The sequence below is a fragment of the Elaeis guineensis genome, chromosome 15 (genome assembly GCF_000442705.2).
Source record: "Elaeis guineensis isolate ETL-2024a chromosome 15, EG11, whole genome shotgun sequence".
Taxonomy (NCBI): domain Eukaryota; kingdom Viridiplantae; phylum Streptophyta; class Magnoliopsida; order Arecales; family Arecaceae; genus Elaeis; species Elaeis guineensis.
In genome coordinates this window covers 63,023,176-63,040,326 of record NC_026007.2, presented here as the reverse complement: position 1 = coordinate 63,040,326, position 17,151 = coordinate 63,023,176, and the positions used below count along the sequence as shown (strand labels likewise).

Below are 17,151 nucleotides of genomic sequence, written 5' to 3'. Positions count from 1 at the left end.
CGCTCCTATTATTGCTCCATGTCCCTTCGCTCAGTGGGGGGTCGACATTCTCGGTCCTTTTCCTTCAGCATCGGGTCAAAGAAAGTTCATAGTTGTCGTCATCGACTACTTCACCAAATGGGTGGAGGCCGAACCCTTGACGCAGATCACCGAGCGGAAGATGGAGGACTTTTTCCAAAAATCCATCATCTTCAGGTTCGGGTTGCCGCATACTATCATCACCGACAATGGACGGCAATTCGACAACCAAGACTTCAGAGATTTCTGCGTAAGGTTCCACATCACGCACCGACTGACTTCAATCGGGCACCCACAGTCCAACGGCGAAGTCGAGGTGACCAACCGGACCTTACTCCACGGACTTAAAACCCGACTAAATGAAGCCAAAGGCCTCTGGGTCGACGAGCTAGGCTCCATCCTGTGGGCTTACCGAACGACCCCCCGCGTTCCGATCGGGGAGTCGCCTTTCAGCTTGGCCTACGGGACGGAGGCGATGATCCCACTCGAGGTTGGACTGCCGTCTTCAAGGGTCGAGCGGTATCAAGAGCCGGACAACTCCGATTGTCGGAGGGCCGACCTAGACCTCCTCTCCGAACTGCGAAACGAGGCTCAAATTCGCATGGCTTCGTACCGACAGAAGGTAGCTCGGTATTACAATGCCAAAGTCAGACCAAAGCTCTTCAGGCCTGGTGACTTGGTCCTGAGAAAGGCAGAGGTCTCGAAGCCCCTGGACCAAGGGAAGTTGGCTCCAAACTGGGAAGGGCCCTACACAGTAGCAGAAACCTATGGTCCGAGAGCCTACCGACTGGAGACTCTGGAAGGGAAGCCCATTCCCCGAACGTGGAACGCCGATAACCTGAAGTTGTATCACCAATGAATTTTATACTTGTCCAGTAGGAATACGAATCCAGTCTGAGATCTCGGAGTTTTAACTCTTCGACTGACGATCGGCGCTCGCCAAGCTCGAGCCCCGACGTGCCAATTCGGACTTGGTATCCGTGCGAAACCGACGGCTCCATAGCCGACGATACATCGGGCTCTTACGAGGACCGATACACTTATATCGACGGGAGTTGACGCTCCTTCGACGGTCGACGATACATCAGGCTCTTACGAGGACCGATACACTTATATCGACGGGAGTTGACGCTCCTTCGACAGTCGACGATACATCAGACTCTTACGAGGACCGATACACCATATTGACGGGAGTTGACACTCCTTCTACGATCGAACTTTCAGGCTAGACCATCGGCTAGCACGCCGATCGGGCCCCGACCAAAGAAAGGCGGAATGCCTGCGCGACCGCCGTCGCGATTCCCGATCGAGCTGCGGTCGGTCGAAGGATATTCGGCTTGCCACCGTCTATCGCACAATACGACCTCAGTCGCATTCATGATTCACCGACCGGGCTACGACCGGCCGGAAGATATTCGGCTTACCACCGTATATCGTGAGGCGCAGCACGGATACCCGACATAAAGGTATCGGGGTCCGACTTATCGGTGCTCCCTCGACTGAATGCGCCGGACGACATTCGACTGAACGCGTCGGAAGGGACCCGACTACCGAACCTTTACCACGGTCGGTCGGCTCCCAACTCAACGGACGCGCCCGACTCACGGCCGGGTAAAGGACACCCGACTGACGACCTTGACTATCAAAGGCCGATTAAAAGTCGGGACTTGTCCTACCTGCGTGGCGGCACGAGTTGCCGAACGTCCTAACCGACCTATATGAGTTAGCGACTTACGAAGGCATTCAACAATACACAAGAAAAAGAAGAACGAGCAGAGAAAAAAGTAAAGGACTGATTTCATTCCAGGTCAAAAGGACTTTACAAAATCGGGCCGAAGCCCAGTTACAATAGTTCTAAGAAGTAAAACAAAAAAAGATAAAAGCCGACGAGACCGCGGTCATCCTTCCGAGTCGATCTCCTCGACCGACGGAAGATCGGAGATGACCAGTGTATCCACCATGATCGGCGCTGGGTCGACGGCCGAAGCAGGATCGTCGGTAGGTCGGGAGCTGGCAGTCGGCGCCGGGACACGAGTCGCAGTCGTCTCTCCTTCGGCCGCTTGTTCCTGGACGGCCTCCCCCGCCACGACGACGCCTCCCAATGGCTGGTCGGCCATCTCCTCAGTGGCTTGCTCCTCGACCCCCGGCGGGACGATACTGCTGAGGTCCAGCTCCGGGTACAAGGCATGGACCGTATCCCGACCGTCCTCATGCCCCACCCGGTACGACGTGAAGCCGGACTCCAGCATTTCCTCCCGGTACTGGTCGGTGGCACGAAAGTCCTCCACCGCCCGACTGGCCGACTCCTTCGCCGACCTCACTTCCGCTTCCGCCCGGCTGAGCGAGTCCCTTGCCGACTCTGCCTCTGCCTTCGATATATCGGCGTCGGCCTGGGCGATTGACAGATCCTCCTCAGCCTTGACAAGTTTTTCCAGGCTGACTCGAAGCTGCTCGCGCTCACCCTCGAGTTCGGCGGCAACACCGTTGCGCTCGCGCCGCAGACGGTGCACGGTTCGGCCCTTGCGTTTGGCTTCTTTTTTGGCCGACCTTAGTTCGGACCCGAGGCGGGAGACTTCGTCCACCAACTTGGCCTTCCGATCGGCCGACTGCTTTAGGTGGTCGACCAACATTGCCCGATCGGCTTCGGCCGTCGCCGACCTTTCTTTCCAAGCCGCCCGGACGTTCCCGAACCTCCGGTATCCAGCTTCAAGCTCCGACATGGTGTAGATCAGCTGCCGACGCAAGCATTTCGTCAGGAAAACAAAGTAACGAAAATACTAAGAAAAAAGGAGGCGAAACAGGACTTACCTCGACCATGGTCGGGTAGAATGAAGACAACATCTCGGTCACTTGCCGAGACCTTAACGCCTCCACGTCGGCCGGGAGGAGGATTCCCTGGCACAGCCTCCTGGCCAGGTTGTGGTCGGCCAATGCCGACGCCCCTTCGGGGAACTGTGCGCTGGGCGGCACAGTGCGACTCCCCGACCTTGTGTCGTCCGCGGGGTCCATCGGGGCCTTCCCTCGATCGGCCACCCCGACCGACGGAACCGACAGGGAGGGGATGCTCGAGTTTGAACCGGCACTCCCCGTTGCGGCCACAGACGCCGCCGGATGGTGTTCGGCTTCCCGAACGTCATCTGGCGCCACACCCACCGGCGAGGCCGCCGATGTTCCTTCGGCCGCTTCTTCCACCGGCATCTCCTCCGGATGCGCTGCCGGAGCCGCGAGTGCTATCACCGGCTCCGATTGATCGGTCGCCGACGCTTCGACGGTCGGCACCGCTGGAGTGGGCTTCTTCGGAGGACGCGAAGGTCCTGCCCCGATGCCGATGCCGGCCTTCCTTGCTGCGTACTGCCGGATCTCGGCGTCGGTCGGCCGCATCCTTGGAGGTGTCCCTGCGATACCGACAGATATGTTAATCTAAAAACCGGACAAAGATCCGAATGAGAAGAAGACCGGGGGATCGGGCGATACCTAGTCGGGGGACCAAGCTCAGGCCGGCGTCATAGAGAGCTTGTTCGGTAACAAGCTCCCTTTGCTTCGGAACCGACATGTCTTTGAGCCGATGGAAGTCCTCCCGGTCGTCCGCCTCCACCCGGCTGTTGTTGTTTGCTTCGGTTCGGGGCACGCCCCAGTGGAAAGGGAAGCCCCAAGGAGAAGGAGATGAGATGAAGAAAAACTGGTTCTTCCACCCATAGATGGACGATGGAAGACCAGTGATGAAGGAAAGACCCTTCCGGGAGTTGAAGAGCCACCACCCTCGGGCCTTGGGGTGGGGTCGGAGTACAAAAAATGCTCGGAAGAGCGAGATACGAGGGTTGGTCGGCAGAAGCTGACACAACAGCGCGAAGCTGATTATCAGTCGGACGGAGTTCGGCGCCAGTTGCGCTGGACAGAGTCCATAATAATCTAGCAGATTCCGGACGAACTCCAGAATCGGAAGTCGAAGACCCGCGCGGAGATCTTCGACATATAGCGCCAGTTGGCTCGGCGGAGGGTTGTTAACCCGACCGTCGGCCCCTGGGGAGGAGAGTTGAAACTACTCCGGGATGCGATACTGCTTCCGAAGCCGATCAATGTTCGACCCCGAAAGCGAGGAAACCTCAACTTCCGGAGTCGACCGGGAGTCATCGGTCGGATTTCCCGATCGAGCTCCCCGAGATGGATTTCCGGCCATTGCACCAGAACCGCAGAAAAAGCAAAGAAGGAGAGGAAGCAAAGAAGAAGAGGAAGGAAGAAGAGGGGATCACCAACCGAAAATGGGCCCTTTGGGGAGCGGGAGGAGAGACGACTGCCGGCGACGACGGAGAAATCGCCCGGACAGAGTCTCTGCAGCAAAAATGTCAAGAATGAGGTCTTGGGTGCGGATGGTCCTATATATATAGGGCCGTCCGACGGCCGAGATGCCCCCGCGCCGACCGAGGCCTCACGGATGTGCGACACGTGGCGACCTCCGGGCCCTCCCTTCGGCCCGATGATTCGGTGCGCCCATCCCGGGACGGCCGCACCGCCCTCATTTAATGCGAGGGGCGCCGGCCCAACCACCTCCAACACATGGCGAAAGAGGCCATGGTTCCGAATTAAAGCGCCCGCGGCGATTCGCGTTCCCGATGGGACGCCTGACAGCACCCCGCGCTCCCAGAATCGGCGCTGGGTGACGGTTTGCGTTCCCCAGAAGGCGCCGGACATCCGATCGTTTGACACCTAACGTCGACGTGACACCTGACGCCGACGTGACATCTGACACCGACTAGACGTCTGACGCCAGCGAATCCCTCGGCATTTATGAGACGCCTGACATCGTGTCAACCCGCGGTACGGTCGAAATTTGGCATACGATGAATCCACTCCTTTTCGCCCGACGTCGCTGTCCGAGCAATGGCATCGGCCAGCTCACCGTCCGACTCAGGAATGGAGGGGGGCAACTGTTGGGGAATACCCACCGACCAACCGACCGACGATCGGAGGGACCGACCGACCGACCGACGGTCGGAGGGACCGACCGACTGACCGGTCCTCCGACGGTCGGAGGGACCGACCGACCGACCGACGGTCGGAGGGACCGACCGACCGACCGACAGCCGGAGCGACCGACCGACAGGCGCCATCATCGACCAATTAACGGCCCATAACCGACCGAGGATGTGTCGATCGGGCATACTTTTCCTGTTTTCCCGACCGACTGAACCGGGGAGTCTGATGGCCGACTCACATAAGACTCGCTGACCAACAAAGGGGCCTGAATCTCCACCCGACGCCACACAGCTGGCCACCGACCTAGGATCGGTCGACTCCTCCGATCGCCGTACAGCCGCCAGAGCTTGTCAGTCCTGACAGCAACATGCGGCACTGCCACCTAGGGGCATTATCCCGCCTAGGACATTGTCAACCCTAGTGATTTGACAGCCCCACGGCGATATGACACTTTTACGGCGACTCTGACAGTCTACAGTGAGTTGACAATTCCTTAATTGTCCGCGCCATTAATGGCGGCGCCATACCATGCTCCACTATATAAATCGGGAAAGGCAACAGTGCAGGGGACCTCCATTTTTCGACTTCGAAACCACAGGCTTGCTCCTCTCTCTCTCTCTCGAATGAGCTCTCTGTCTTCATTTCACTGTTGCCCAGTCACCTCTCTGACTTGACCGTCGGAGGGTCCCCGCCGGAGCCGCCTCCGGTCAGTGTGGACTTTCTTTTTTGCAGGCGCTCGTTCCCCGGCGATCAGGCGACGAGGCGATTGGCCGCAACAGTAACAAGTGCCTGTAAAGTAACATATGAATGTAGAGAAAAGCCGGTTGTGAAAATGAATAGATAATCATCAAAGAAGAACCATAAAAATGTAAGGACAACATCCATATGATAACGAAGGAAGCACCACTTATATACAATAACATCAATCCACCTGGCTCTGTAATAAGCAACAATGTCAAACCTATCTAGAACGCAGTAGATACACTTGCAAGTTGAACAAACCGATCCATTGAAGCCGCACAGAAGCAATAGAGTGACAGCTGGACAGAAGTTAAATCCATAAATGATCCAAAAGGCCTTGAATTGAATATACCAAGTGTGTGAGACTTAATTCAGTTGCATGAAGAGACTTAATAGAACCCTTTATAACAGCTGATGAAGATGATGCTTCAAAGCAGAGTATAGAATTATGAAATGATTGCAAAGATTTGCAAAGTAAGCAAGCAAGCAGCGCCATGGTAGCCCATAACTTCTAGGAAGACAAGATGAAGCAGTGTAGGAAGCTAGGTAGTAATTGAACAGAACTCGGAAAATAGCAGCCACAAATAAACACAAATGGGCAACCATAATAACAAGCAGCAACTGGAACAACCTGCGTGAAAGAGGAGAGATAAAACGAAAAAGAGACATCATGAATGGATATAGTTAGTGCCATTTGCATCCGCTTGCAGGAGAGCATTGGGTTTTGGGGACATAGGGCTCAAAGGATCAAAATGCTCATCATCGTCCTAAGCATGCTTCGCAATCTAATCAACCATGTCTCTTGAAAAATATGAGAAGTAACTAAAACTTTAAGGGACTTTTGAAATTATAAGATATCTTGCAAAATGGGGTGGCCATCGTGTTTAGAAGAAGATGGCGAAGCAATCTAAGAGATCATCATAGTAAAATCACCTTCTAGCAAACTTTGATCCTGCTTGAAAATATGAATTGCCGCTTGCAATCCTGTCCATGCACCAATGAATCCCACAGATGGTACACAGATAGGGTATCACACCCCCGATCCGAGATTATGAATCGAAGGTCATGGCAACCGCCGCATACTCATAGAAAACTCTTCCCATAAGCATGCAAGGCATCTTATCATATTATTCTAAAACAACAGCAGAATAATTAGTCAATAATTTAAATCCGAAATATAACGACCTAAATTTTTTCTTTAATGTCTCAATAAATTCAACAATGATTCATAGGCTTTACATCAAATTCAATAAGCCTTTCAACCTAAAATAAAAGTATGAAGATTCTGCTTCTGATCACTCTTCCATTCATATCTTGTATCATCTTAATTCTTCAATATCTGTAAAAACAGTAAAATAGGAGGTAATGAGCTAGACAATCCAGTAAGCAATGATCACTTCTCAACAGATTTCATCAGGCATTTAAGTAAATAATCATTTATAGAAAATAAGCATATAGAGTTCATTAATTCGAAATCAATTTCCAATTATGCAATATAATTCATGCCAAATTCATTTCTTTTTCGAAAATTCAAGCTTCTTTTCAGATTTCAATTTCTTTCGTTCTTAAATTCTTTTCGTCAATCATGAGCTATGACCATATTTTTCCTGTGGCAGGATCATAATACCGCGTATCTTCTTGCGGTGAGCTGCGAATCATCGGGCAGCAAAGTCCTTTGGAACCGCTGGTCTCTCTGACAGTTTGTCACTGGTCTCTCTGACGACATGAACCCTCAGGACAAATCAATTGCCAACGTATATGCCCCCATTGGCGGGGTCCTTTACATAGTCAGATTGTCAATTCATATTGTTCTTATATCAGAATTCTTCATAAATCATGTTTCATATTCTAATTTCGATAATAAAATATATAATCATGTAGTATTAAAATCAATCAATATAATGCATCATGAAATCAATATGTTCAATCATGCTTCATCATAATATTTCAAATAAGATATTTTCATAACAAAATATCATTCATCCAATTCATGCATCGTTTTATAAATCATGTCAGAAAAATACATTACAATTTATCGATAAATTTAAAAAAAATAAAATATTACTTATCTCGAACGCATTCCAATAAATCCACATAATTCTATAAATTTTTTTTCAAAAATTTTGTTCGTAGATCATATCGCGATATCTCATGATCAAACATCCACAATCCTATACAGAATCAATTTCAATAATTAGAAAGAATACGAATACCATATTTCAACGGTTTAGATTGGGTCCGATCATCTAATTTCATCTAATCAAAATCTAATTAGGACCTAAACGATCCAAAGTTTGACTATCAGATCAAATCAGATTCGAAGTGATAGGACTGAGGTTTCTTCATCGATTTCATAAAATCAAATAGAGAGAGAAAATCAGAGGAGAGAGAATTCATGAGGTACAATTCGAATTGATCAGGTGACACAATCCAACATTATGATTGGTCCAATATCTCGAGTGGCGGAATCAACATGATCAAATCAAGTCATGGCTAGATCGAAATCATGGATGATCAAATCTAAAGATTCATGGTCTGATCAAGGTGGGTGCTAGTACGCTGTCTGACAATCATGGATCAGGATTCTTCATTAGATCAAAAATATTAAAAGAAACTCTCATTGATAAATCGATCAAGAGAGAGAAATCGATTGAGAGAGAAATGGCTTTAGAGAGAGAAAATTCATCTTGGACTCCTCAGACGATATGATTCAACAAATTTGATCGATCAGATCAAATCATGCTAAGATTATCATGTAGATAATTCAATAAAATCATGAAAAATAGAATCTTAAAAATACCTAATATGTTCAAAGTGGATGTCGGTGTACCGTCCGGTGATCCCAGATCAAAAATCCATCACTAGGATCATTTAAATTCATTATCATTCTTCTCAAAATTCTAGAAAATCTTAGGAGAGAGAAATAACTTAGAGAGAGAAAGTAGAGAGAGAAAGTGTAATTCTAGAGAGAGAAAATACTAGTTCAGGCTGAAGGGAGAGAGGAAAGAGAAAAAAACTCTCTTTCTCATATTTTATTATTTATATCATTATTTATTAATTAATTTATTTTATTTTTTCTTTCTTCTTTTCTTTCTTTCTTTCTTTTTCTTTTTCTTCACGAAAGAGAGAGGAGAGAATATCCTATTTATTATTATTATATTATTTTTCTTCTTCTTCTTCTTTTCTTTTTCTTTTCTTTTTTTTTTCTTTTTTTTCTTTTTCTTTTCTTTTCCTTCTTCTTCTTCTCTTTTTCTTTTCTTTTTTTCTTTTCTTTTCTCTCGGGCTCCTTCCTGGCCAAAACAGGGGACCGGCAGGTCCCCTCCTTGGAATTCCGACCGGCGGCACAGCTGGCGTGGGGCAGCCATCAGCAGGAGGGGGAAGACCCAACAACAAGAGAAGGGCCAAACCAGTGGTCGGCGGTGACCATCGGCATCGGAAATCAAAGAAAAACGGTAAAAATAAAGGTTTCTTCTGCAACAAAATTCGGCAACTCCGGTCGCCGGTGAGCGTGCACACAGGCATGGGAAGGAAAGGGGAGAAGAGAGGAAGGGGAGGAGGCTTACCTCCGACGCCGACGAGGCTTTTTCGACGAGTAATTGGACGGGCACAGAGACGGGTCTCCGCGGTGGTTTTCCGGCGATTGCCGCCGACTGAGTCTCGAATCTTTGGTGGAAGGGAGAGATGAGGGTTCTCCTCCTTAAATAGAGTCGGAGGGGGGGCTCTTTTTGACTCCGATTGGGAGACGGCGAGAGGAGGAAGAAGACTCTCTTCGGGAGTTCTTCTCCTCTATTTTTCTTCTTTTTTTTTTTCGTTTGGGCTTTGTGGGCTGGGATTCATTACTCGGGCCGGGCCATCACATAGGGTTCAACCAAAGTCCGACAACGCTTGTGCCTGGCCGTCAAAAGACAATAATAATGACATAAAGGGAGCAAGCTAATCTTGAAGGCCCAAATGGCCAACTTTGGTGCACGAGAAATTCTTTATGCATCACGGGTGGTGCAGAACTTGCGCATCACCCGTAGTGATTGGATCATGTGTAGAACCGAAGTATGATGCATAAAAAAAAAAAAAATTTTTTTGCTTCCGATCCTGTGCACGAGTCAATCATCGTAACGATGCACATAATTCTGCACCGCCCACAATGCATAAAGAATTTCTCAGGGTGCACATATTTGACCCCATCAAATGGCCCAATTTTGAAGATCTAAAAGGTCCGAGATGGTGTGGGAAGTGTTCAAAAGATGAGAAATTTTTTGTGCATCATGGATAGTGCAAAATTGTGTACATCGCTTGTGACGGTTGATTCACGTATAAGATCAAAATATGATGCATGAAAAAAAAAAAAAATATTAATTTTATACAGAAACTAATCCCCGTAAACAAGCAGTTCTGTACCGCTGCGGTGCACAGAGAATTTCTCAAGTGACAAAATAAGTCATTGGCTTGATGGGCCCAGAGTTATCTCGCTTAGGGAGAAATTACAACGGATATGCATCACGTCAGCGATGTACCATAGAAATAGTTTGAGATGATATGGGATTATAATATGAGACGAGCCATATGATGAAGGGTTCCAGTCGTATCTTTGGGGCGACCGAGTGATTGATGGTCTCTGCACCCCGCACTACTCTCAAAGTAGGTGTACAGCCCTCAAAGCACCCCAACATCATCATTCTTCCGCGCAAAAGATGCAACACAAACCCTATGATTAGTAGCGCTTAAAGAAACGCAAAATCTGTAGCCTATGGGTCTTCGTGTTATCTTCTCAGCTTGTCTTGGGTTGTTTCCATGATGCACTGCTGACTTGGCCGGATGTGATTTCTCCTCTAGATAATTCTGGGCCCCACCAAGCCAATGACTTGTTTTGTCACTTCGGCCGCTTCCCGCACCATCTCCAACCTTCTCGATCCTCCGCATGGATATGTCCACCCCAACCCCTCGCCGGCTCCCACCACTCCTTTCCAATGGCTTCTCCCCTGTTCCTGTCTCCCTCGTGCGCATTCCCTGGAAACCCCGGCGCCATCTCCTCCCACCGCAAGATCCCATTTTGGAGCCAAAAGCCCCACCTTCTCTCCCTCTCTTCCAAGCTCCCCCTAAGAAACGCCCCCAGATTCTCCGCTCAGGACCAAGAGGAACAGGCCAAGCCAGCGTCTTCCGTCGCCGTGGCTCCTGATGAGGAGATTGATCGCAAGCCAGGCGATTCTGGCGGTGGCGGAAGAGGGGGAGGAGAGGAAGAAGCGAAGGCCCAGCAGCAGCAGCAGCAGGAAATGGACTGGAAGGCGGATGAGGAGTTCAAGAAGTTCATGGGCAACCCGTCGATCGAGGCAGCGATCAAGCTCGAGAAGAAGCGGGCCGACCGGAAGCTCAAGGAGCTCGACCGGGAGTCAGACGGCAACCCTATCACCGGTTTCTTCCGGAAGGTGGTAAGGGACAGCCTGACCAAAGAGAAGGAGAGGTTGGAGAAGGCCGAGGAGGCTTTCAAGGCATTGGATCTTAACAAGGTAATGATACAGCTGCTAGAATTGAACGCAGATGAGGAAAAATACCATATTTTGATTCAGATTGCAGTGATTCTAGTAGGAAAAAAAAAAAAAAAAGGAATTTTTTGACTATAAATTTTATGTCTCTGTAGTTAAAGGGCTGCTTTGGCTTTGACACGTTCTTTGCTGTGGATGTTCGGAGATTTGGTGATGGAGGGATTTTTATTGGGAATTTGAGGAAGCCAATTGAGGAAGTGATGCCAAAATTGGAAAAGAAGCTCTCCGAGGCAGCGGGCCGAGAAGTTGTCCTTTGGTTCATGGAGGAGAAGAAGGATGACATAACAAAGCAGGTAATTGGGCATACTTAAATCTCATTCTTGTTTAGGGGAATTAGCTTGTTTTTAGAAATAGCCAATAAAAAAAAACTGAGCACAGCTTTTCTTTTGGGTAGTGTAAACTAGAAGAAATGCAATTCTGATGGTTCTGTTAAGCTTCCAATATCCATTTAACCTGAAATTACAATACATGTCAGGTCCTTAAACTTTGTACACTCCCATGCCAATGAATATATAAGCTAATAAATCGCCTTCTTAGTATGCCATGAAACTGTTTAGCAACCATTAGAATCCAAACACCTGAGCTGCTAAGGGACGAATAATCATGGTATATTAGGTTCAACAAAAATAAATCTTAGCTGCCCTATGTTTTCCCTTAATTATCCCCATAAGCATGCAATGCACTTATCTTTCTTTTGTTAATTAGAGAAAGGAAGGATAACCCACCTTGAACTTACTTTCCCTGGCCCAAATCTTGAATATGCACCATCCAAAATACATCACTGCCTCTTGACCAGATGGGTGCTACCACTAAGGCAAGCCCCGGTTCACCATGCAATGCAGTTCTCAATCGGAAACTCAAGAACGTTTTGGTACATTTAAAACCATACATAAAAGGAACGACTTGGCTAGTGAATTCTTCATTGCAATCTGCAAGGAGAAATAATAGCACATACTTCATATAGATTTAGATGTAATTTAAATTTACATTTGAGTTCATGTTGACTATGGGCATGATGTTTTTAGATGCATTCATTTTGAAAAGAATCTGTTTCTCAAGGCGGAACTTGTGCTCTTTAGGTCTGCATGGTGCAACCAAAGGCAGAAATGGATCTTGAGTTTGAGTCTACAAAACTGAGTACGCCTTGGGGATATGTCAGTGCAATAGTTTTATGCGTTGCTACTTTTGGAACAATAGCATTGATGAGCGGCTTCTTTCTCAAGCCCGATGCTACATTTGATGACTACATAGCTAATGTTATCCCTCTTTTTGGTGGTTTTCTCTCCATCTTAGGCGTATCAGAGGTATATTCATATTTCTTGGACTTCTGCAAATCAATCATTTCTCTTTGTTTGTGCTTAGCTGCTTCTCTAATGAATGTTTTTGACCATTTATTGTTTTTCCTTTAATTTTGTTATAGTAATCATTTAATCCCATTGTTTATTTTGGTTACATGTTGTTTTTGGGTTATTAGAATGCTGTGTTACATAGAATGATATGAAAGTAAAGTAGAGAATCAGATGTTGCATCAGTTATTATAATTGATTTTAGAATAATTTCTAGGGTGATGTGGTGTGATAGATACTGTATACCGCATTCATGCAGCCTGATGATGATAGTTTTAGCATCTTGCAGATTGCAACAAGGGTAACAGCAGCTCGCTATGGTGTTAAGCTGAGCCCTTCATTTCTTATTCCATCAAATTGGACTGGATGCCTGGGGGTGATAAATAACTATGAGTCATTGCTACCCAACAAAAAAGCTCTCTTTGACATCCCTGTTGCCCGCACAGCCAGTGCATATCTGACATCATTAGCTCTTGCACTCGCTGCATTTGTGGCCGATGGCAGTTTTAATGGAGGAGACAATGCTTTGTAAGTGTTGCCTAACCACAAGGAAGTATTGTTTGTGAAATTTCTGTTTGATGACACTGTTCCAGGCTATTTTTCCTGACATTTTTTTGTTCTGTTGAAGATTTATAAGGCCTCAATTTTTCTACAACAACCCTCTTCTTTCTTTCGTTCAATTGGTCATCGGGCCTTACGCAGACGAATTGGGAAATGTATTACCTAATGCAGTTGAAGGGGTTGGGGTGCCTGTTGATCCCCTTGCTTTTGCTGGACTTCTAGGTGCGATCATTATTCTAGCCTAAAATTTGTATACTTATGTCGCTGATTACTCTTTCAGTTTGATTAATTGATCTTCATGAAAGGCTATTATCCTGACTATAAACATATCCAAGATGAACTGCAACCATCCTTTTCATCTCTTGCAAAACCTTGCTATCAGGAAGTGACTGTCAACCCAGAGAATTATCTAATTGGTTGACTCTTGGGCTATTGCCATTTGGCAAATGGTTCTACCAGCAGTTATGTTGGAGATGTTCCATCAAGCCCAATAGAAACCTTTATTTTAAACAACAAACTTATTCCTAGCTATTTGAAGTTAGCTTTTTGAATCTTTCAGCATTTATTACTACTAAGAACTGCATATGTTTTTCGAATTTTTTGATCTTTGAGTCCTTTCTCACAACCACCATTTTTTTATGTAGACCTGAGGTCATTCTTTCTCTTGGTACTGACCCTTGGAGACAAATTGGAACCTTTTGTCTTACTGGGGCCTTCTCTAAGATGTTGCATGTACTCGTATCTCATCATATTCTTTACTACCTCCTTGTCAATACAACTCTTGTACTTTCTCTTTTTTGTGAATTACTACACGGTTCACTCATGTTTGACATTCTGATCTCAACGATGCTGATTTTGCATGCTCCAACCTTCATCATCGCTCAATATTCTGAACCATATGGGGCAGATAATCTTATTTTCGTCTTATAGTACATTCTCTGAAGTCACAAAGGCATATTTTGATCATGTAAAGTCCTAGAATCAACTCTCTGCTTTATTAAGCTTTTCTTAGATTTTGTTAGACCAGCCTTCATTGCACATTCCTAACCGGAATGGCATGCGGTAAGCTAAAAAAGAAAAATGAATTATAAAAGGTGGCATGTCGATCCACTGGCAATAAAAAGTATGAGGTGTCATCCTTTCATTTTCTTAACTTGCAAATGGATATGCAGTCCCATTAACATGCGTTGCTGATCATATCATGCAGGGATGGTTGTGACATCTTTAAACCTACTTCCATGCGGAAAGCTTGAAGGAGGACGAATAGCTCAGGCTATGTTTGGAAGAAATACTGCAACGCTGCTATCATTCGGAACATCATTGCTTTTAGGGATAGGTGGCCTCAGTGGCAGCGTCCTGTGCTTGGCATGGGGTTTGTTTGCCACATTCTTCCGAGGTGGGGAGGAAATACCTGCCAGGGATGAGATCACCCCTTTGGGAGATGATCGATATGCATGGGGTGTTGTCTTGGCCATTATTTGTTTCCTTACTCTATTTCCAAATGGTGGTGGCACGTTCTCAAGCTCCTTCCTTGGTCAACCATTCTTCAGAGGCGATGTCTGATTGTTTAACTTAATGCAGATGTACATATGTGCTAGGTAATCTACACTGTCTAATTGTATTTTAAAAACAAGGGCATATATATGAGAAAGGTTATCTGCCCTTCTGCTAAAAATGTTGCTTTTTTACTTTTTTTGATGGTAAGTTTAACTTAATTACTAGAGTTCAAAGGTCTGCTAGGTCATTGTAAAATAGTATAGAAAATGTGATTCAATACATATAGCATTTTTTAACTTACTACAGTTGTAGTTTAGTTTTAATAGCTTAGATCTACATGTTTCTGGCGACTAGTTCAATTACGAATGAGTAGAAGGACCCCAGCAGAGGAAGCATATCAAATTTATTTGTTCAGATCCGATCACTAGCCTTGTTGTTCCGAGGCCTGGCTGGTTATCACTGCTGAACGTATGGAGGGTGATCACTCTGCCGCATGTATGGAGTATTTTAGGTCAAAATATATCAACATCGGGGACTTGGGTTTTGCAAGTCTCCAGCTTTTTCGATTTGACTGCCTTCAGGTAGATAATTAAGTTAGAGTGCTGACTTATTGTCCATGATTGCAATGAGCATTGTTATACTAATAGTTTAAAGAATTTTGTTGCTATATTTATGTATGGATTTATGTGGGCACATGTATGGTTCTGGTTATGAAATCAGTGGATTTTTAATTATATATGCGAGATTTAAGAATTTAAATAATATATTTTAATTAATTTTTTGGATTATTATAAATAGTATTAGAGCAAATTTATTTCATAAAAGATGTTACAATATGGGCTCATTTAGGTTAATCATAAATTGATTGTAACATCTATGGTTGTATTTGAGTGGATTTGGATTCTAATAAAGATGTTAGGATTTTAAAAAAAAAAATGTAAAAGTCCGTACGAATGTGTATTTATTCTTAAATTGACTATGTATTTGATAGATTTTAGATATTTATATAGGATAAATAATTTTAATATCATCTTTTAACTAATTTTTTATTAAATATTATCTAAAATTATTATAAAAAATTTAAGATAATATTTTTATTGTATAAAATTAAATATTTTTTTTATTTTAAAAATTTTATTTTAAGTTTATCTCTTAGCAACAGGACAAATAGTCCGATCTAATGATGAAGTTAAGTCCGATCTAATGATGAAGTTAAGCTTGAAGGAGAAGGTTCTTAAATTAGATAGCCCGTCATAAATTTTTTTTTTTTTTCCCCCAAAAGTTCACCACGTATCTAAGATCACAAAATAATCGTCCTAAACTAGAACTTATTTTTATGCATCAACCAGGAGTGAGTTGTGTACCCAAAAAAAAAAAAAAAAAAAAAAAAAAAAAAAAAAAAGCAGGAGTGAGTTGGGAAACCTCCTGGTTCAGTGACTCAGACGTACTGGAAAGATCCAGCTCTCCCAGTTACGAGAAATTATTAAATGCACCGGGTGCAAGTGAACCAAGGCAAATCCCGGAGCGTATGCACGGTGGATAGCGCGCAATCGGGAATCGGTGCAGCGTGGCGTGTGCCTCAGTATTGCATGCATGCAGCAAGTGCAGTGCGACCCTTATATTTTTTTGAGGTTGAAACTAAGGAGAGACTATTTACTTAGAGGAAGAGAAATAGAGCTGAAAATCAGAGAAGAATTATATTGAAATAAAGCTTAAAAAATTCATCATAGGTACGATGATACAGTAAAAACAATAACAAAATGATAAAAATGGAGCTGACCCTTCTTTTTCAATAAATAAGTATATAAAAAGAACAGGACATAATATTGAAAAAAGCAAACGGCCAAAATTTAAGAGAAAAGTAAAAAATAGACAAAAGATATAATCATACATCACTTAGCTTGCCATTGGTTGGAGCGGTAGGCCTCTGATCTTAACTCATAACTTATCATGTTGAAAAGAGAGTTTTTTCTTGCAAAGATGCATCCAATCTTTGAAATGGAGAATAACTTCATTGGTGGAGGCAGATGGAGAACAATGTTTGTTAAGAAAAATTCACGAGTTCTTTTCTTTCCAAACAACCTAAATAACAGCCGCCACCAACATAAGGAAGATAGATGGAGCAGGTTTGAAAAAATTACGCCTCAGCCAAATGGTGCACAAATTGCTGAAGGAAGAGAAGGAGGGAGGCACATTACAAAGTAAATAAATAGTCTTCCAAAGACTTCTAACGAAGGAGCAGTCTATGAATAAACAAATGATCCACATTCTCTGTTGTGCGATGGCAGAGGATACACTCGTCCAAATTTTTATCGACTTTTCGTCCCAATACTTTTTTTTATTAAGCTTTTTTTTTCTTCAGAGTAATCACAAAAAAATACTTTATTTTCGAGAGGACACAGACACAGGGACTCCAAAGTGAGTCAGCAAAGCAGCATTTGATTCCTTTATACAGATCCGTAATTGAGAAATTGATA

General features: G+C 45.0%; 1 protein-coding gene across 1 annotated transcript; it reads left to right on the top strand.

The window, feature by feature from the left end:
- The first annotated feature begins 10,654 nt into the window (after positions 1–10,654).
- On the top strand, positions 10,655–14,852 carry LOC105058198 (probable zinc metallopeptidase EGY3, chloroplastic). The gene is made up of 6 exons (XM_010941055.4): positions 10,655–11,234; positions 11,366–11,563; positions 12,350–12,574; positions 12,906–13,144; positions 13,245–13,399; positions 14,385–14,852. Exons 1-6 carry the CDS (start codon positions 10,698–10,700, stop codon positions 14,738–14,740), a joined length of 1,710 nt encoding a protein of 569 aa, XP_010939357.1. The 5' UTR covers positions 10,655–10,697; the 3' UTR covers positions 14,741–14,852.
- The last annotated feature ends 2,299 nt before the right edge of the window (positions 14,853–17,151 follow it).

Bases quoted from the DNA above. Each gene is read 5' to 3' on its own strand.
- LOC105058198 (XM_010941055.4), top strand. From the start codon at position 10,698: ATGGCTTCTCCCCTGTTCCTGTCTCCCTCGTGCGCATTCCCTGGAAAC. The intron at 13,145-13,244 runs GTAAGTGTTGCC...GTTCTGTTGAAG, and splicing joins AATGGAGGAGACAATGCTTT to ATTTATAAGGCCTCAATTTT. The intron at 13,400-14,384 runs GTGCGATCATTA...CATATCATGCAG, and splicing joins TGCTTTTGCTGGACTTCTAG to GGATGGTTGTGACATCTTTA.